Source organism: Eubalaena glacialis, chromosome 3 (assembly GCF_028564815.1).
Source record: "Eubalaena glacialis isolate mEubGla1 chromosome 3, mEubGla1.1.hap2.+ XY, whole genome shotgun sequence".
Lineage (NCBI taxonomy): Eukaryota > Metazoa > Chordata > Mammalia > Artiodactyla > Balaenidae > Eubalaena > Eubalaena glacialis.
In genome coordinates, this window is record NC_083718.1 from 172945022 (window position 1) to 172962868 (window position 17847).

General features: G+C 41.7%; 1 protein-coding gene across 11 annotated transcripts in view; it reads right to left on the reverse strand.

The window, feature by feature from the left end:
* The window catches only part of PHACTR4 (phosphatase and actin regulator 4), a 113976-nt gene extending 100848 nt beyond the window's left edge, over window positions 1-13128 (reverse strand). For 2 of the 11 annotated variants that reach the window (XM_061184640.1, XM_061184637.1), the window contains exon 1: window positions 9041-9081. In XM_061184640.1, the coding sequence (XP_061040623.1) occupies window positions 9041-9067 (27 nt within the window). In that variant the 5' untranslated portion in view covers window positions 9068-9081. Of the gene's footprint in view, window positions 1-7795; window positions 7827-9040; window positions 9088-12971 lie in introns of those variants that run through there. The other 9 variants (XM_061184641.1, XM_061184642.1, XM_061184644.1 and 6 more) reach the window with 9 other exon arrangements.
* Between the last annotated feature and the right edge of the window lie 4719 nt (window positions 13129-17847).

A 17847-nucleotide genomic window follows, 5' to 3' on the forward strand; every position in this document is an offset into this window, starting at 1 on the left:
GATATGTTAATTAGCTTGATGTGGTAACCGTTTCACAAAGTATATGTACATCAAAATATCACACTGTACACCCTAAGTACATACACTATTTATTTGTCAATCATACCTCAATAAAGCTGGAAAAAAAAAAGAATAAAATATCCAGTATTGGTGGTATTCCAGAAACAAAAGCGGCAGTGGGTGGTGGTGGTGGTGGGATGAATTGGGAGATTGGGATTGACATATATACACTAGTATGTATAAAATGGATGATTAATAAGAACCTGCTGTATAAAAAAACAAATAAAATAAAATTCAAAACTTCAAGAAAAAAATAATACTAATGCATAGAAAAGTATTCTCATAAATTAACAGGTAATTTGATGTGTCTTTTTGGAGGACACTTTGGCAGTACCAGTCAAATTTGTAAACCTTTGACCCGGCAATTCCACTTCTAAAGTACAGATATACTAGACTCAAAAAGATATTGTGGCAGCATTATTTATAATGGCAAAAACTCGAGATACCTGAAATGTCTGTCAACAGGAAAATGGCTAAAGAATGAAACCTTCATACATTGAATACCATGAAGACATTCAAACATCTACTATGTCCTGACATTAAAGGATATACTCAACATATTGTTGAATGAAAAAAAGAAACAAGTTGCATGACGAAAGGTAGGATTATAAGGCTAATCATCAAAAGGGTTCTCAGTGGAAGTTTGGAGGGGACAGGAGTGGGAATAAGAGAGAGAGGGTAGGGTGATAAGGACTTCTGCTTTTTATTTTATGTACTTACATAGTATCTGAATTATTATTGTATATTTCCTTTACAATCAAAAATTATTTTTAGGGAATTCCCTGGCGGTCCAGTGGTTAGCACTCCACACTTCCATTGCAGGGAGCATGGGTCTGATCCCTGGTCAGGGAACTAAGAACCTGAACAGCATCACCAAAAAAAAAAAAAAATTATTTTTAAGATTTGCAGAATCAGAATTAATCATCTTATGTCTTCACCTGGAATACTTGAGACTAAAGTTGTGTTTTAGTCAAGAAAAGTTTCCCTTTAATAGATGAAGTTTGGTTAAATATATCTATACAGTGTTAGAAATCAAGTAAAAATGGTCAATGGAAAGACCGACAAATGAATTTTAAAAAATAGTTTCATAAGATACATGCACCTCCTATGTTCATAGCAGCACTATTTACAACAGCCAACACATGGAAACAACCTAAATGTCCATCGACAGACGAACAGATAAAGAAGATGTGGTACATATATACAGTGAAATATTACTCAGCCATTAGAAAGAATGAAATAATGCCATTTGCAACAACATGGATGGACCTAGAGATTATCATACTAAACAAAGTAAGTCAGAAGGAGAAAGACAAATACCATATGATATCACTTATATGTGGAATATAAAATACAACACAAATGAACATATCTACAAAACAAAAACAGACTCACAGACACAGAGAACAGACTTGTGGTTGCCAAGGGGGAGAGGGAGTGGGGGAGGGAAAGATTGGAAGTTTGGGATTAGCAAATGCAAACTATTATATATAGGATGGATTACATCAAGGTCCTACTGTATAGGAAACTATATTCAATATCTTATGATAAACCATAAGGAAAAGAATATGAAAAAGAATATATATGTGTATGACTGAGTCACTTTGCTGTACAGAAAAATTAACACAGTATTGTAAATCAACTATACTTCAAAAAATTTTTTAAAAAAGTTTCATGTATGCCTGGATCATACGATATCAAGTATGAATATTTCTTCATGAAATAATATTTAGGATCACTATTTATAGGAATTTAATGTGGCATAATTGATGCTTAACAGGTTAACCCTTTTTTTTTTTAATTTATTTTGGCTGCGCTGGGTCTTAGTTGCAGCATTCGGGATCTTCATTGCGGCATGCGGACTCCTTAGTTGCAGCATGCATGAGGGATCTAGTTCCCTGACCAGGGATCGAACCCCAGGCCCCCTGCATTGGGAGCACGGAGTCCTACCCACTGGACCACCAGGGGAGACCCAGTAGGTTAACCCTTTTAATCTCTTTTAACTAAAAAGAAGAAGTTGCTCAACAACTGCCCCTTAATATTTTCCTTTCTGTTCTGCCCTCCAAAAGCACTAGCACATACTAAAATATTTTAGTTACCAAATCCTCTAAACCTTTTATTAATAATTCTTAACATAAGCACCCTGAAGATAGTTAAATGCTTGCTCTTCTCCAGAGAGTTAAGAGGCTAGAGAGAAGCTTCTGATTTTCTACAAAATAAAACAAATGTAAGCACAAAGAGGAGACAGTTTTAAAAATATAAAGAAATAAACACAGACACAAAAGGTCAAATATTATGATTCAACTTATATGTGGCACCTAGAATAGGCAAATTCATAGAAGACAAAAAGCAGAATAGAGGTTACCAGGGGTTGAGGGGGGAGGACAATGGAGAGTTATTTAATGGGTACAGAGTTTGGGATGCTGAAAAAGTTTTGGAAATGGATATTGGTGATGGCTGCACAACACCGTGAATGTACTTAATACCACTGAATTATACACTTAAGAAAGGATAAAATGGTAAATTTTACAGTTTGAAAAAGTTTGCAATCATTAATGCAGTTGCAGAGAAGCAGACTTCTTACTTATCTTATGCCGTAATATGCAAATGCATATTCGTTTAACAGAATGGTCTTAGTGGTCTGTGGCTACAGTGGAAGGACAAAGCCCCTCTCCCAATTATACAAAGATATCCCAGAAGCCAATTATCTCTGGGATTTTATGTAAGCACATAGAATACGTAAAAGACTGTTTGTAAAATAGCCAATCTTAATGGTATCACCAATAGGTAAAAAACATCGTGGGACTTCCCTGGTGGTCCAGTGGTTAAGAATCTGCCTTCCGATGCAGGGGACGCGGGTTCAATCCCTGGTCCAGGAAATAAGATCCCACAGGCCACAGGGCAACTAAGCCTGTGTGCTCTGGAGCCCACATGCCGCAACTACTGAGCCCGCATGCTCTGAAGCCCACGCGCCACAATGAAAGATCCTGCATGCTGCAACAAAGATCCCATGTGCCGCAACTGAGACCCAACGCAGCCAAATAAATAAATATAAATAAATTTATTTTTTAAAAATTGTGTCTTTTTAAAATACTTACAGCAAAGATGCACCCATATCCTGAATCCTAATGCTCTCCCTCAAATTTAAATTCAGAGGAAGGGACGGGAGGCAAAGCTGAGCGTGTGCAAGTAAAAGGAAGTGGAAAGTACTCTTCACACCTTCTGACTGGTTCTATCCAGTTATTCTTTGGTATCTACTGCCAGTATTTTTTTTTTTTAACATCTTTATTGGAGTATAACTGCTTTACAATGGTGTGTTAGTTTCTACTGGCAGTATTTTTAAAAGGGGTTTATCCATGAGGGAGGGGAAGACAGGAAAGGCTACCCTCCTTAGGAACTCTCCCCCTTTCTACCTGTCACCCACAGGAGGAGGGGAAAAAGTATTTCAGGGCTCTACTTTTTAACCTTGATTAATAGACAATCAACCCACCCAAAGAACTACCATTTTCTATGAAACCCATTCCGAGGTAAATAAGAATAAAATACATCATCAACACGAATGTGAGAAAAATACTTCATACTTTTTTCTTAATATCCTTGATCCCTTATAAAGATTTTTAATTTCTAATGACCTAGGTGGATATTAGTAGTGCAAGTTTAATAAGAACACTTCAATTTAGTGTCCTCCAAAGCTTAAAATGTCCTCATGAAACAATGCTACTAGAAATAACTGGATACGGGACTTCCCTGGTGGTCCAGTGGTTAAGATTCTGTGCTCCCAAGGCAGGGGGCCCGGGTTCGATCCCTGGTCAGGGAACTAGATCCCGCATGCTGAAACTAAGGCCCAGAGCAACCAAATAAATAAATAAATATTAAAAAAAAAAGAAATAACTGGATAGCATTAAGAAAAAAATTAACTTCACGCTGGTCAGAATGGCCATCATCAAAAAATCTACAAACAATAAATGCTGGAGAGGGTGTGGAGAAAAGGAACCCTCTTGCACTGGTGGTGGGAATGTAAATTGATACAGCCACTATGGAGAACAGTATGGAGGTTCCTTAAAAAACTAATAATAGAATTACCATATGACCCAGCAATCCCACTACTGGGCATATACCCAGAGAAAACCATAATTCAAAAAGACACATGCACCTCAATGTTCATTGCAGCACTGTTTACAATAGCCAGGTCATGGAAGCAACCTTAAATGTCCATCGACAGATAAAGATAGATGGATAAAGAAGATGTAGTACATTATATACAATGGAATATTACTCAGCCATAAAAAGGAACGATATTGGGTCATTTGTTGAGATGTGGATGGATCTAGAGACTGTCATACAGAGTGAAGTAAGTCAGAAAGAGAAAAACAAATATCGTATATTAACGCATATATGTGGAACCTAGAAAATGGTACAGATGAACCGGTTTGCAGGGCAGAAATTGAGACACAGACGCAGAGAACAAACGTATGGACACCAAGGGGGGAAAGCGGCGAGGGGGTGGGGGTGGTGGTGTGATGAATTGGGAGATTGGGATTGACATGTATACACTGATGTGTATAAAATGGATGACTAATAAGAACCTGCTGTATAAAAAAATAAATAAAATAAAATTCAAAAATTAAAAAAAAACATTTTTCCCACACCTCAAAATTAATTTTTCAAAAAAAAGAAAAAAGAATGGGAGAAACAGAAGTTGAGAAATTAATATTTGCTCCACCTATGGAGAAACAATTTTCTAATGATGGAAGAAATTACAAAGGAACCAGTGAAGAGCTATGGCATGAAATATTTAGATTTCTGTACAAAACAAAACAAAAATAAAAATGAATATCTCATGGACTTCCCTGGTGGTACAGTGGTTGAGAATCCGCTTGCCAATGCAGGGGACATGGGTTTGAGCCCTGGTCCGGGAAGATCCCACATGCCAAGGAGCAACTAAGCCCGTGAGCCACAACTACTGAGCCCAAGTGCCACAGCTACTGAAGCGCCTGTGCCTAGAGCCTGTGCATCGCAACAAGAGAAGCCACCGCAATGAGAAGCCCGCACACCACAAGGAAGAGTAGCCCCCGCTCACCACAAACTAGAGAAAACCTGCGTGCAGCAATGAAGACCCAACGCAGCCAAAAATAAATAAATAAATAACTAAATTAAAAAAAAAAGTCAACAAGGACCTACTGTATAGCACAGGGAACTATACTCAATATTATGCAATGACCTATAAGGGAAAAGAATCTGAAAAAGGATATATATGCTGTACATCTGACACGCGATATTTTAAATCAACTCTATTTTAATAAAAAAAAATTTTTTTAAAGAAGTAAAATAAAGGAGTTCCCTGCTGGCCTAGTGGTTAGGATTCCGGGCTTTTACTACTGTGGCCCAGGTTCAATCCCTGGACGGGGAACTCCCACAAGCTGTGCCACAAGCTGTGCGGCGTGGCCAAAAAAAAAATAAATAAATAAATAAAATGAAATGAAAAAATAAATAAAATATTTTAAAAATCAAGCACTATGTAAATGTTCATACCTGCTGATCCAGTAATTTCATTTTTTTTAATTTATTTTTTATTGACGTATAGTTGAATTACAACGTTGTGTTAATTACTGCTGTACAGAAAAGTGACTCAGTTATACATATATATACATTCTTTTTCATATTCTTTTCCATTATGGCTTATCACAGGATATTGAATATGGCAGTAATTTCATTTTTTAAAAAAAAGTTACATGTACAGAGACCTGTGTGGCAGTATTATTCACAATGGTTAAATAAATTGAAGCCAACAACATAGGAATCCTTGGTTCAGTTGTTCTTTAATTTTTTTTTTTTTTATTTGGCTGCGCTGTGTGGCTTGCCAGATCTTAGTTCCTGGACCAGGGATCGAACCCGGGCCTACTGCAGTGAAAGCACCAAGTCCTGACCACTGGACCGCCAGGGAATTTCCCTTAGTTCAGTTTATTTTCATAAACAGGCACTGTTTAGTGGGGAGAATAAAGAGGTAAATAAGCTACAGAGGGAAAAGTGCCCTGCAGAGACATGGGCAAAGTGCTCTGGGATCACTCAAGGTAAGGATGAATCATTAACCTTTTAAGCCAGTTTTTGACACTGTATTTCCAACCTAAGTGCAAAGAAGAGAACAGGTATCTGGGTAGATGGAATCAAGTACATTGGTTATCTGCTAGATACCTGCAGGGTCAAGGCGGGCTAAGACAGTTCTCTGTAAGAGATTTTGTTGAGTTCCATCAGAATTAGCCATCCACAAAGGAAACAAACAAATGAAGCAATGTACTTAAGTTCTGTAAGATAATCATAAAATTGTTATCTACCCTTAAATAAAATACAGTCAACAACTATTTTAAAAATACTCCTGGAAATTTGGCTAACAAGTTCACATTTGAGAGAATAAATGCAGAGAATCTTTAACACTGGAGGTTTTTTTTTTTAAGTCACAGATTTGATTCAAGATAAGATTTGATTTTAATGTATACCTGAAAAAACACCCAGCAACATCATATACTACAAACAAATTTGTAAATTCAGTGCACTGATAGTACACACCCTGAGAGGTTTCCCTTACCACTCAGTACCCTGGAAGTGAAGGATGCGCTTCAGACCAGTTCTCGCTCCCTTGTACAGCACTGATCACAGTACTAATCCCTTTTTCTTTGCCAGGTATAATCATATCTTTTCTCATATTTACTAAACACTATACAGTTTACAAAGACTTCTCACATATATTATCCCATCTGACACTTCTGAAGAAATGGTTACTAACTCTGTTTTATACATGAGGAAACTTAAAGTTCAAGGAGATCAGCTGACTTGGATAGTCACAGCTAAGAAGTGATGGAGCTGGAACTAGAACGCAGGTTTTCAGACTCCAAAGGTAGTAAATACATTATATTGAGTAACTATGTCAGAACTTTCAGATTGTCAAAACAAATACCTGGTGCTTTAAACACAATAGAGAAGTTAAACTGAAAACCAAGCTTGAATCTGAAAGCTGTATGGTTTCAACCATCTCTTCCCTAAAAATCAGTCACTAAACACACTTCCTCTCCTAAACTCCTCGGAATACCATAAAAATCCTAGAATTTGAGAAATCAACTAAACCAGACCCTTTTAGAGATGAGAAAACTGAAGCATAAGACTTGTGACTCGCTCCGAGCCTCCCATTACAACATAGTTTGTCTTTTTCTAAGGCCCACATCAACAGTACTGTATTCAAGAAATGTCTGAGAATGGAGGAGACAGAATGGATGGCCGACTGTCTAATTTGTCTGACCTCGGTGGGGCCCTAACTGAGGTTCAGCAGCCCTTTTGCTCATCTCTGGTGGGCTCCCTTACATTTTCCATGACTGCTATTCCAAACTTTTAACATTCGCTGAAGTCCTCCAGCCCACTCTATCCTTTGATCATTCTGCAGATAACTTAACTCATTCATTCAGAAAGAAAGATTTTAAAAAAAGAAGTCATCAGGCATTAACAGACCCTACAAGGCAGAAATTATTATTCTAAACTTTGAAGTCAAAATATATCTGGGTTCCAGATCACTTCAATTACTTAAAGGTGCCTTTGGGAAATTTAATCTCTCTCAGCCATACCTCCTTCAGCTGTCAAATGGGAATGCCCACCCAATCTACAGAATTTTTGTAAAATTAAATGAAATAGCACATAGAAAAGTACCTAGATCAGTGTCTGGGTGCAAAATAGGCTGTTGGTAACTTACTCCAATTTCAACGTCCACCTCCGTCACTTCAAATATATCTTCTCCCATCCTTTCTCCATGCTTCCTTTTCAAGGCTCACCTCTCTATGAACTTTGATTTTATTTCCTCCCAATGTTTCTCTATTATCTTCCTTTTCTTTTGCGCAAATCTTCAATATCTGGCTCTCTGCTGGCTCCTTCTCCTTTACCTTCAAACATGTCAAATCTCTCCCATTCTTTAAAATCAAAACAAAACCAAAAAAAGGTCCTCAATCCTGCCTCCTATTTAGCACTTACTCTAAATATGCTCCTAAACCCTCTAACCCACCCTGAAGACAGCAAGCAATTACCCGTCAAAACAGATCAGCTTATGTCAATTTCCTGCTTAAAAACTTTTGATGGTTTAGCAATTCCTTAATCATAAAGCCTGAAGTCTTCTTTTGGCCGTGCCACCACACAGCTTGCGGGATCTTAGTTCCCCGACAAGAGACTGAACCCAGGCTACAGCAGTGAAAGTGCCAACTGCTAACCATTGGACCGCCAGGGAATTCCCATAGCCTGAAGTCTTTAACAAGCATTTTGAATCCTTCTCAGCACACAGCCATCGATCTTTCCTTTCACCGGCCATTACACTTTTCAACTTCTCAGCCCCACTGGTCCAGAGATCCCTAAGTATTCCATAACTTTCTAGAATGATATGCATATGTTTCATTTCTTAAAAAATATTTAATTATGTATTTATTTGTTCGGCTGCACCGGTCTTAGTTGCGGCATGCGGGATCTTTAGTTGTGGCATGCGGGATCTAGTTCCCCGACCAGGGATCGAACACGGGGCCCATGCATTGGGAGTGCAGAGCCTTAACCACTGGACCACCAGGGAAGTCCCAGCATATGTCTCCTTATATGCAGTTTTCTGGGGTGAAAATCTATTGCTATTCTCAAATTTTCTAGAGGGGGTACCTGAACCAAAAAATGTAAAAACCCACTGCAATGTCCTCTAGCCACACCAGACACACACCTTATACTTTAGCATCTCCATTCCTATGCTCAAACTGCCCCCTCTGGCTGGAATAACCTTAATAGTAACTGTTCTTATTAATCCCTCAAGAACAAGCTCCAAAATCACTTCCTCTGTAATGCCTTCCTTCACTGTCTACCAAAACAGAATCATTCAGTCCCTTACCTATAGTATAACACACCCCTACTTAATACTCACCAGACTACTAGGTGTTGTAATGTTGTAAGCTTTAAGGCGGGAGCTACATACCTTCACATCTTTGTACCGCCAGAACATAATCCAGGTCCTAGCATATGATGGGCAAAACAAAAAAATCTGCTGAACAATTTTGGCACTCAATTGCTCCTGCCCACTTTTGTTACTCATTCACTCATTCACCAAACATTTATAAAGTTCCAATGAAATACCTGGAGCTGTGTGCCAAGCAGTAAGGATGTAGACTAGGGCATGGTCCCTGACATTAAGGCAGTTAACTGTGACAATATAGAATAATAATGGTCTTATTTGATAAGTGCTATTTTAAAAGGTCTACATGAAGGGCTATGATAGCCCATGTGAAGATGTGACTAACACTCACAGAAGGTTTAACAATGGGACATCAGACTCTCTCAGAACAGAGAATCCAACTATTCTCTTTGTCTTTCTTTTTTTTTTTTAATTAATTTATTTATTTGCTTGTGTTTTATTTTTGGCTGTGTTAGGTCTTCGTTGCTGTGCGCGGGCTTTCTCTAGTAGCGGCGAGCGGGGACCACTCTTCGCTGCAGTGCGCAGACCCCTCATTGTTGTGGCTTCTCTTGTTGCAGAGCACGGGCTCTAGGCGTGCGGGCTTCAGTAGTTGTGGCACGCTGGCTCAGTAGTTGTGGCTCGCGGGCTCTAGAGCGCAGGCTCAGTAGTTGTGGCGCACGAGCCTAGTTGCTCCGCAGCATGTGGGATCTTCCAGGGCCAGGGCTCGAACCCATGTCCCCTGCATTGGCAGGTGGATTCTTAACCACTGCGCCACCAGGGAAGCCTTGTCTTTCTTTATAAACAACTTTTCTCCAATGTTCCTTTTCCTTTTCTAATAGTAGTAACAATAACTTACCACAGGAATGTGAAGGGTACAATGCAACCAAATTTTTATCCTACTCGATTCTGGAAACAATTCCACAAGCTAGGTAGAGCAGGAATCATTACACCCATGTTAAAGATGAGAAAACTAAAGTTCAAAGAGGTTACTGATCAAAATTGCACAGTAAATAAGAGGGGATTTATTTAGTACTTATTTACAGTCTTACTCCTCCCTTTCAAACCTAATCAGTTTGTAAGCCCCCGAGAAAAAAGACTTTTGTTCTCACTGCTTTGTTCTCAGGGACTACAAAGGTGCTTAAAACACAACAGGTGGGGTTTGCCTGGTGGCTCAGTGGTTAAGAATCCGCCTGCCAACGCAGGGTACACAGGTCCGAGTCCTGGTCCGGGAAGATTCCACATGCCGCGGAGCAACTAAGCCCGTGCGCGCCACAACTACTGAGCCTGCGCTCTAGGGCCCGCGAGCCACAGCTACTGAAGCCCGCGTGCCACAACTACTGAAGCCAGTGTGCCTAGAGCCTGTGCTCTGCAACAAGAGAAGCCACTGCAATGAGTAGCTTGTGCACGGCAACGAAGAGTAGCCCCCGCTCAACACAACTAGAGAAAGCCCCAAAGCAGCCATAAACAAATAAATTAATAAAATAACTTCCCTTCTAAAAAAAAAAAACACAACAGGCTTTCAATAAATATTTGTTGACTGAATTGATTTGAAAATACAGCAGACCAACAGCAAAAAACACAAAGGAAAAAAGCTCCTTCCCATTATGATGGCATAATAAAAGAGAGATTTAAAACAGGCTTCTACTAGTTAGAAAGGCTATACTAATTGTATTGACTCAATTCCACTGGCATGTAATGCATTTTACCTAAGAAGAATTTAAGTAAGGGAGGTGAAGTAGGTTTTTATTTCTGATGTCACATTCATGGCATGTACTGACATAAACCCAAGGCTTAAACTGCAAGTTTGAAACTGATCAAAAGTTTTTATTAAAAGCAAAAACTAAGAAAGCATTTTCTTGAGTTTTGACTCTCTGGCTAGAAAAACGTCTGAATATCAGTTCCTTCTTCTGTTATTTTCAGCGGCTGATGCTACCGTATATACGTTCTCCAATATATTTCTTAATATACCTTTAAGCAAAGATTAGTTAAACCCTTTTAGTAAATAAAACTTTCAATAACCATTAGTCAAAACCACAGCCCAATAACTCACCACCCGTCCCCACCTCCAGGGCTCCGTAAAATTGCCATTCTGCCTAGGCATAAGGTAATCACAGCATACCATAAGACAAGGTGATGGAACCAATGTTCAGTATGGCAATTGTTTGTAGTCCTAGAAACTCCAAATCCTTATAAATCAGGTGCTCTGACTGAAAATATTTCCAATATTTTTCTCCAATATTTAAATTTCAGTGAATCACAAGCTGTTCGTAGTGTTATGATAAATAACTGCAATAGGCGTGAGGTAACGGATAGAGTCCCGGATTTGGAATACAGTTTACTCTACTATTTCCTATCCAGGTTAACTGTGTGACCCCCGGCAAGTCAGTTAACATTTCAGAGGCTGTCAATTTAACATTTTACAGCTGTAAAATGAGAGAACCACCACCTCACAGAACTGCACAGTGAAAATTCAATTATATAACATATATGAACAGTTTTCAAAAATAGCACTGTGGGAATTCCCTGGTGGTCCAGTGGTTAGGACTCTACACTTCCACTGCAGGGGGCATGGGTTCAATTCCTGATCGGGGAACTATGATCCCTCAAGCCAGGCAGGGAGACCACAAAAAAAAAAAAAAAAAAAAAAAAGCACCGATAGCACTGTCATCGCTACACAATATTACTAACACAATCAGGGATTCTCAGAGTAAATCACTTCCACTATGAGATACCAAACAAAGTAATAAAGTACAAAGGGGTTTATCTGCCTACTTGACTAGGGTGGGAATTTTACCTATATAACTTCAATAACCTTCCCTGATTCATGTAAAGGGGTCCTGGTTGTCCTCATTGCAGAGACTTGAAAGACTAACCTATTTTTCAAAAGGAGTATCTGCAATGGCTTTTATTTTAAAAGCTTTACCTTAAGCTGAACCTAGTCTTCCAACAGGACATACACAAAGTTACCACTCACAAAATGTGATCAAACCCACACAATTCACCAGTTGCAGTAAGGATCTACCACCTCTCCTCCCTCAAACTGGCTTCATTTCGATTACTTCTGTAGCTTTCTAGAAGCCACTAGGTTTCTGGTTTCTTTATAAAGCAGATCCTTCTATTAATGGACATTTGCTTTCAACTCTGCGTTTTCAGCAGAAGTGAAAATGGATTTGAGGGGAATAGAGGGTGTGGAACTGGGCGGCTGGATGAAGTACTGTGGTCTTTTTCTGCGTGCAATGGATGAAGAGGCTGCTCGCTGCCCTATAAATCACTTTCTCTCCTCCGAGATTCTAGCGGTGCGTGAACTACCATTCTGACCATCCGCACCGGTTCTGATTCCTCGATCACAGCCGCGACCCATACGGACTTCGAAGCAAATTCGATCCCTTCCCGGTTTCCTGGGGAGGGGGGCTCACTTCTTTCCCATAGGCCCATCCCCCCTCCAGAAAAATGCCTGGAGATTAGTGCCCTGAAGCCAACCGGGACTGACGTTTAAGAGTTGGACAATAACCTCGAGGTTTCAATAGAAACCCCGTCCGCCTCGCCTTGGCTCCGAAGCCTCCGATCTGCCCAGCTGGGATGCAGAGGTATGAGGGAAGACAGGTTTGAAAAGTGGACTTTGACCCGATCTGGTTACCGTAACCGGATCCCCAGGGACCGGCCCCTGTCAGGGACTGGCCCGGCGGGCTCCCCCGAGGAGGCGACTCCAAGCCCGGGCACAAAGGGGCGCAAAGCAGCCGAGACAAAAGGGCCCAGCCAAGTCGCGGTGGGCGGAGAGGGCGAGCCTGAGCGAGGCGCGCCGCAGGCGAAGCCAAGGCGGACGGTTGTGGGAGGGCGGAGGAGGAGGCGGCGGCCACCGCCCGCCCCGCCCTGGCTCGAAGCGACCACGGCCCGGCCGTTACCCCGGCCCGCACCGCCACCCTCTCGCGGAGCTGAAAGCGTGGCCCGAGCCTACCAGGCGCCCGCAGCCCGACTCCGTGCACTTTCCGCTCACTTTCTCTTGCTTGCCGAACTCACCCGAGGCGTCGCCGCCGCCTCCTCAGCCTCCACAGTGGTTTCCCCCCGGAAACCCTACCTGGCCTGCCGGCCGCCAGGCTGCAGCCAGAGACTTCGGCCCCCGCGGGGGGGGGGGGTGGGGGGGGGCGGTAAAGGGAGCCGGCGGGACAGTGAGGGGTAGGAAGTGCCGCCGCGGGGCTCATGGGACTTGTAGTTCCAGGAGGGGCCAGCTGTGCCGCGGGCCGGACAAAATGGCGGGAACGTCTCGCCCTTAGTTCTGGGCGGGCGGCCCCACACGGCCTCTCTGGGCATGCGCCGCCCCTTCTTGTAAAAGAGCTTGGGCACCTTTCCTGGTATGGAGGAGGGCAAAGGTCTTTGGACTTGGGAGGAGAGAGTTCAATGCTGGGCTCCAGGGAGTGCCTAAGGAGGGAGCTGATGAAGGTGTGCTGTTACAGAAATCTGTGTCCAGTCCCTGTCTGGCTAAAGTTCAGTTATAATCTCCGCAAAGGAAAAAACTGTTGAGGGCTAGTTACTGAAGTGCAGTAAACTTAGAAGCAAGTTACCCTCAATTTTGTGCATAAGGAAGAAACCCAGGAATCATTTTTATCTCCTTCAGCCTATTAAGTCCAGTCATTTTACATCCCAGTTCCTTACCAGTTTTTCCACTACCACCTTTCCAAGGGGAGGCACCATCACCTTTCCAAGTTTCTCTAGTTTCAGGCCTCCAGGCAGTCACCCTCCAAACACCTTCCTTCCCTCTGCCAGAGGATCTTTCTAAATGCCAAACACATTGTGTCACAACCCAAGTTAGACCTAAGTGTAAAACCTAAAGCTACAAAACTTTTATAGGAAAACACAGGAGAAAATCCATGTGACTTTCAAACACACAGTCCATAAAGGAAAAACTGATAAGCTGCACATCATCAAAATTAACACTTTTGCTCTTTAAAACACGGTTATGAAAATGAAAACGCAAGCTGCAGACCTGGATGAAACAGCAGCAAAACCTATAGCCAACAAAGGACTAGTATCTAGAACACACAAAGAACTCTTTCAACTCAAGACAAACAACCTAGTTAAAAATAAATAAATAAATTGAACAGAGACACTTTACCAAAGACGATAAATGTATGGCAAATAAACACATAAAAGATGTTAAGGAGGGCTTCCCTGGTGGCGCAGTGGTTAAGAATCCGCCTGCCAACGCAGGGGACACGGGTTCAAGCCCTGGCCCTGGAAGATCCCACATGCCGCGGAGCAACTAGGGCCGTGCGCCACAACTACTGAGCCTGCTCTCTAGAGCCCACGAGCCACAACTACTGAAGCCTGTGCACCTAGAGCCTGTGCTCCGCGACAAGAGAAGCCACCGCAATGAGAAGCCCACGCACCACAACGAAGAGTAGCCCCCGCTTGCCGCAACTAGAGAAAGCCCGCGCGCAGCAACAGACCCAACGCAGCCAAAAATAAAATAAATGAATTTATTAAAAAAAAAAAAGATGTTAAGGAAATGCAAATTAAAACCACAATAAGATAACATTACACACCCACTGGATTGGCTAACATAAAATAGACTGGCAATATCAAGTGTTAGCGAGAATGTAGAGCAATGGGAATTCTCACTCACTGCTGGCTGGATTGTAAGATGCTACAACCACTCTGGGAAACAGTTTGGCAGTTTCTTTAAAAATTAAATATATACCTACCATAATTAAATATATACCTACTATAATTAAATATTATATACCTACCTAATATATGGCCCAACCATTTACTGACTATAGGTATTTACCCAGGACAAATGAAAGCACACATCTGCACAAAGACTTGAACATGAACGTTCATAGCAGCTTTGCTACTAGCCAAAGACTGGAAACAACTCAAAGGTTCTTCACAATGCAAATGGATATTTCCACAATGGAATACTCTTCGGTAATAAAAATGAATGAGCTACTAATACATGTAACATCATGATGAATCTTAAAATAATTAGGCCGAGTGAAAGAAGTCAGACAGGGACTTCCCTGGTGGCACAGTGGTTAAGAATGAGCTTGCCAATGCAGGGGACACGGGTTCAAGCCCTGGTCCGGGAAGATCCAACATGCCGTGGAGCAACTAAGCCCATGTGCCGCAACTACTGAGCCTGCGCTCTAGAGCCCGTGAGCCACAACTACGGAGCCCGTGTGCCACAACTACTAAAGCCCGCGCACCACCACAATGAGAAGCCCGAGCACCACGACAAAGAGTAGCCCCTGCTCGCCGCAACTAGAGAAAGCCCGTGCGCAGCAATGAAGACCCAACGCAGGCAAATATAAATAAATAAATAGATATATTAAAAAAAAAAGAAAGAAGTCAGACATAAAAGAGTATATCCTGTGTGATTGCATTTACATAAATTCTAGGAATTATCGTGACAAAAGCAGATCAAGTGGTTGCCTGGGGACCAACGAGGCAGAAGCATGACAGGGAGGGATAATAAAGGGGATGAGGAGGAACTTCCCTGGCGGTCCAGTGGTTAAGACTCTGTGCTTCCACTACAGGGGGTGTGGGTTCCATCCCCAGCTGGGGAACTAAGATCCCCAAAAGTAAAAATAATAATAATAAATAAAGGGGATGAGGAAACTTTTGGGGTGATAGGTGTCAACTGAAAAAAGAAATACACAACCTAAAAGTTGAGAGTTATGTTTTATTTGGTGCACAAAACTGAGGACTTAAGCCCGGGACACAACATCTCAGATAACTCTGAGAGGCTGCTCTGAAGAGGCAAGGGGAGAGCCAGGATATACAGGAGTTTTTGCAACAAAGACCAGGTAGTAGGAACATCAAAAGATTACGGTTAATTAAAGAAAACCAGATGTCTCAAGTTAAGGAATTTAGCACTTCTCTATATATGGGGAGATGAAAGAGTCTGGGCTCACTGAAATAATTCCTTTGGTATGCACCTCAGGTATCTGGGGCCAGCATCCTGTGCTTTCTCATCCTGAGTTTCCTCAGGGTGCTAGATGGCGGGCATCCTGTTTCTATCCTGAGTTCCCTGGGGCTCACCGTCCAGGAGGCTGTAATGTGACGGTTTGATGGCTGCAACATCCTTTGTTTACTGATATGGCAAGTAATATTCTTCATTCACACAATAACACAGTAATTAATTGTGTTAATTATCTTGATTGTGCTTATGGTTTCAAGGTTTGTGCTTATGGTTTTTGCCGCAGCGTGGCAAAAAAAAAAAAAAAATCAAAAAAATCAAAACTAATCAAACTACACACTTTAAATATATGCTGTTTATTGTTTGCCAATTATACTCCACTAAACCTGAAAAATAATATAGTCAAAAAATTGTCCAGTGATTAAGACTCCAAGCTCCCAAAGCAAGGGGCCCGGGTTCCATCCGTGGTCAGGGAACTAGATCCTGCATGCCACAACTAAGAGTTCGCCTGCTGCAGCTAAAAGATCCCACATGCTGCAACAAAGATCCAGTGTGCTGAAACTAAGACCTGGTGCAGCCAAAATAAATAAATAAATAAATAAATAAATAAATAAATAAATAAATATTTTTAAAAAATTGTTTTCAAAAAAGAAAGAAAATTCTTCAATGGCTTCCTAGTACCCTAGGATAAAAGCAAAAATCACTGCATAGAAGCTCTAACTGTGAAGCTTCAATATCATCCATGAGGAAGGGGACTAATAGGGATGGCAATTGTGAAATTCCAGGTAACTAATAATGGTGGTAACAGTAGTAGTAGCAGTAAAGTAGTAATAATAAAACTGCTGGGACTTCCCTGGTTGTCCAGTGGTTAAGAATCCGCCTTCCAATGCAGGGGAAGCGGGTTCAAGCTCTGGTCTGGGAACTAAGATCTCACATACCACGGGGCAACTAAGCCCGTGCTGTGCAACTACTGAGCCCTCGCACTCTAGAGACTGCCCGCCACAACTAGTGAGAAGCCCGCATGCTGCAATGAAAGATCCCACGTGCTGCAACTAAGACCCAATGCAGCCAAAAAACCCCCAAACAAACAAACAAAAACCAAACAACTGTTACTTTTTCTTGAACATCTGCCATGAACCAGGTATTTTACATATGTCTTAATTAGGACTCCCCCCAGAAAACAGAACCAAGACAACTACTAGTTGCAGGTAATTTACTTGGAATGTGGTCCCAGGGATTTAATGTGAAAGTACAGGGTAAAATAGGGAAGGAAGAAAGGCCAACACAAAAGATGCATTACCAAGGTGTTCACTGCTGTGGGTACCTGGGGCTAGATCCTACCAAAGCCATCTGAGGATTTCCTAGAATGCTTCTCAGCATGGTCCACCTGAGGACTGCCACGAAGAAGCATTTATCCATTGACTCCCATCCCCCATTGTTTAGGATGGCCCAGGGGCATCAACTCCCCTCCCACTTCTGGGTAGGCTCCCACCAGGGTCCTACGTCCTGGTTTAGGGAAAGCTCCAGGACAGATCGCAGAAAGAGCCAGGAGAGTTGAAGCCCTCACTGTACTGTTTTCTGCAGCTTCATCTAGAATCTAAGGTAAGGCTGAGATGACAGAAGGCAAAAGAGGTCCCACACCATCCCTTGCAAGACTCAGATTTGCCCATGCTCTACATTCGATCCAGTCTATCACCTAGTCTTCAGTAATGGCTGGCTACAATTTCAGTGGTGCTCATAATTCTTTGCAAAATGTACATTGTGCCATATGCCTTTTGTGCCCTATAACACACTATACTCAACCATATGGATGATTCTCACAAATAATATTAAGTGAAAGAAGCCAGACCAAGTAGTGTATACTGTATGATTTCACATAAATAAAACACAAAGCAGGCAAAAATAGTCTGTTGGA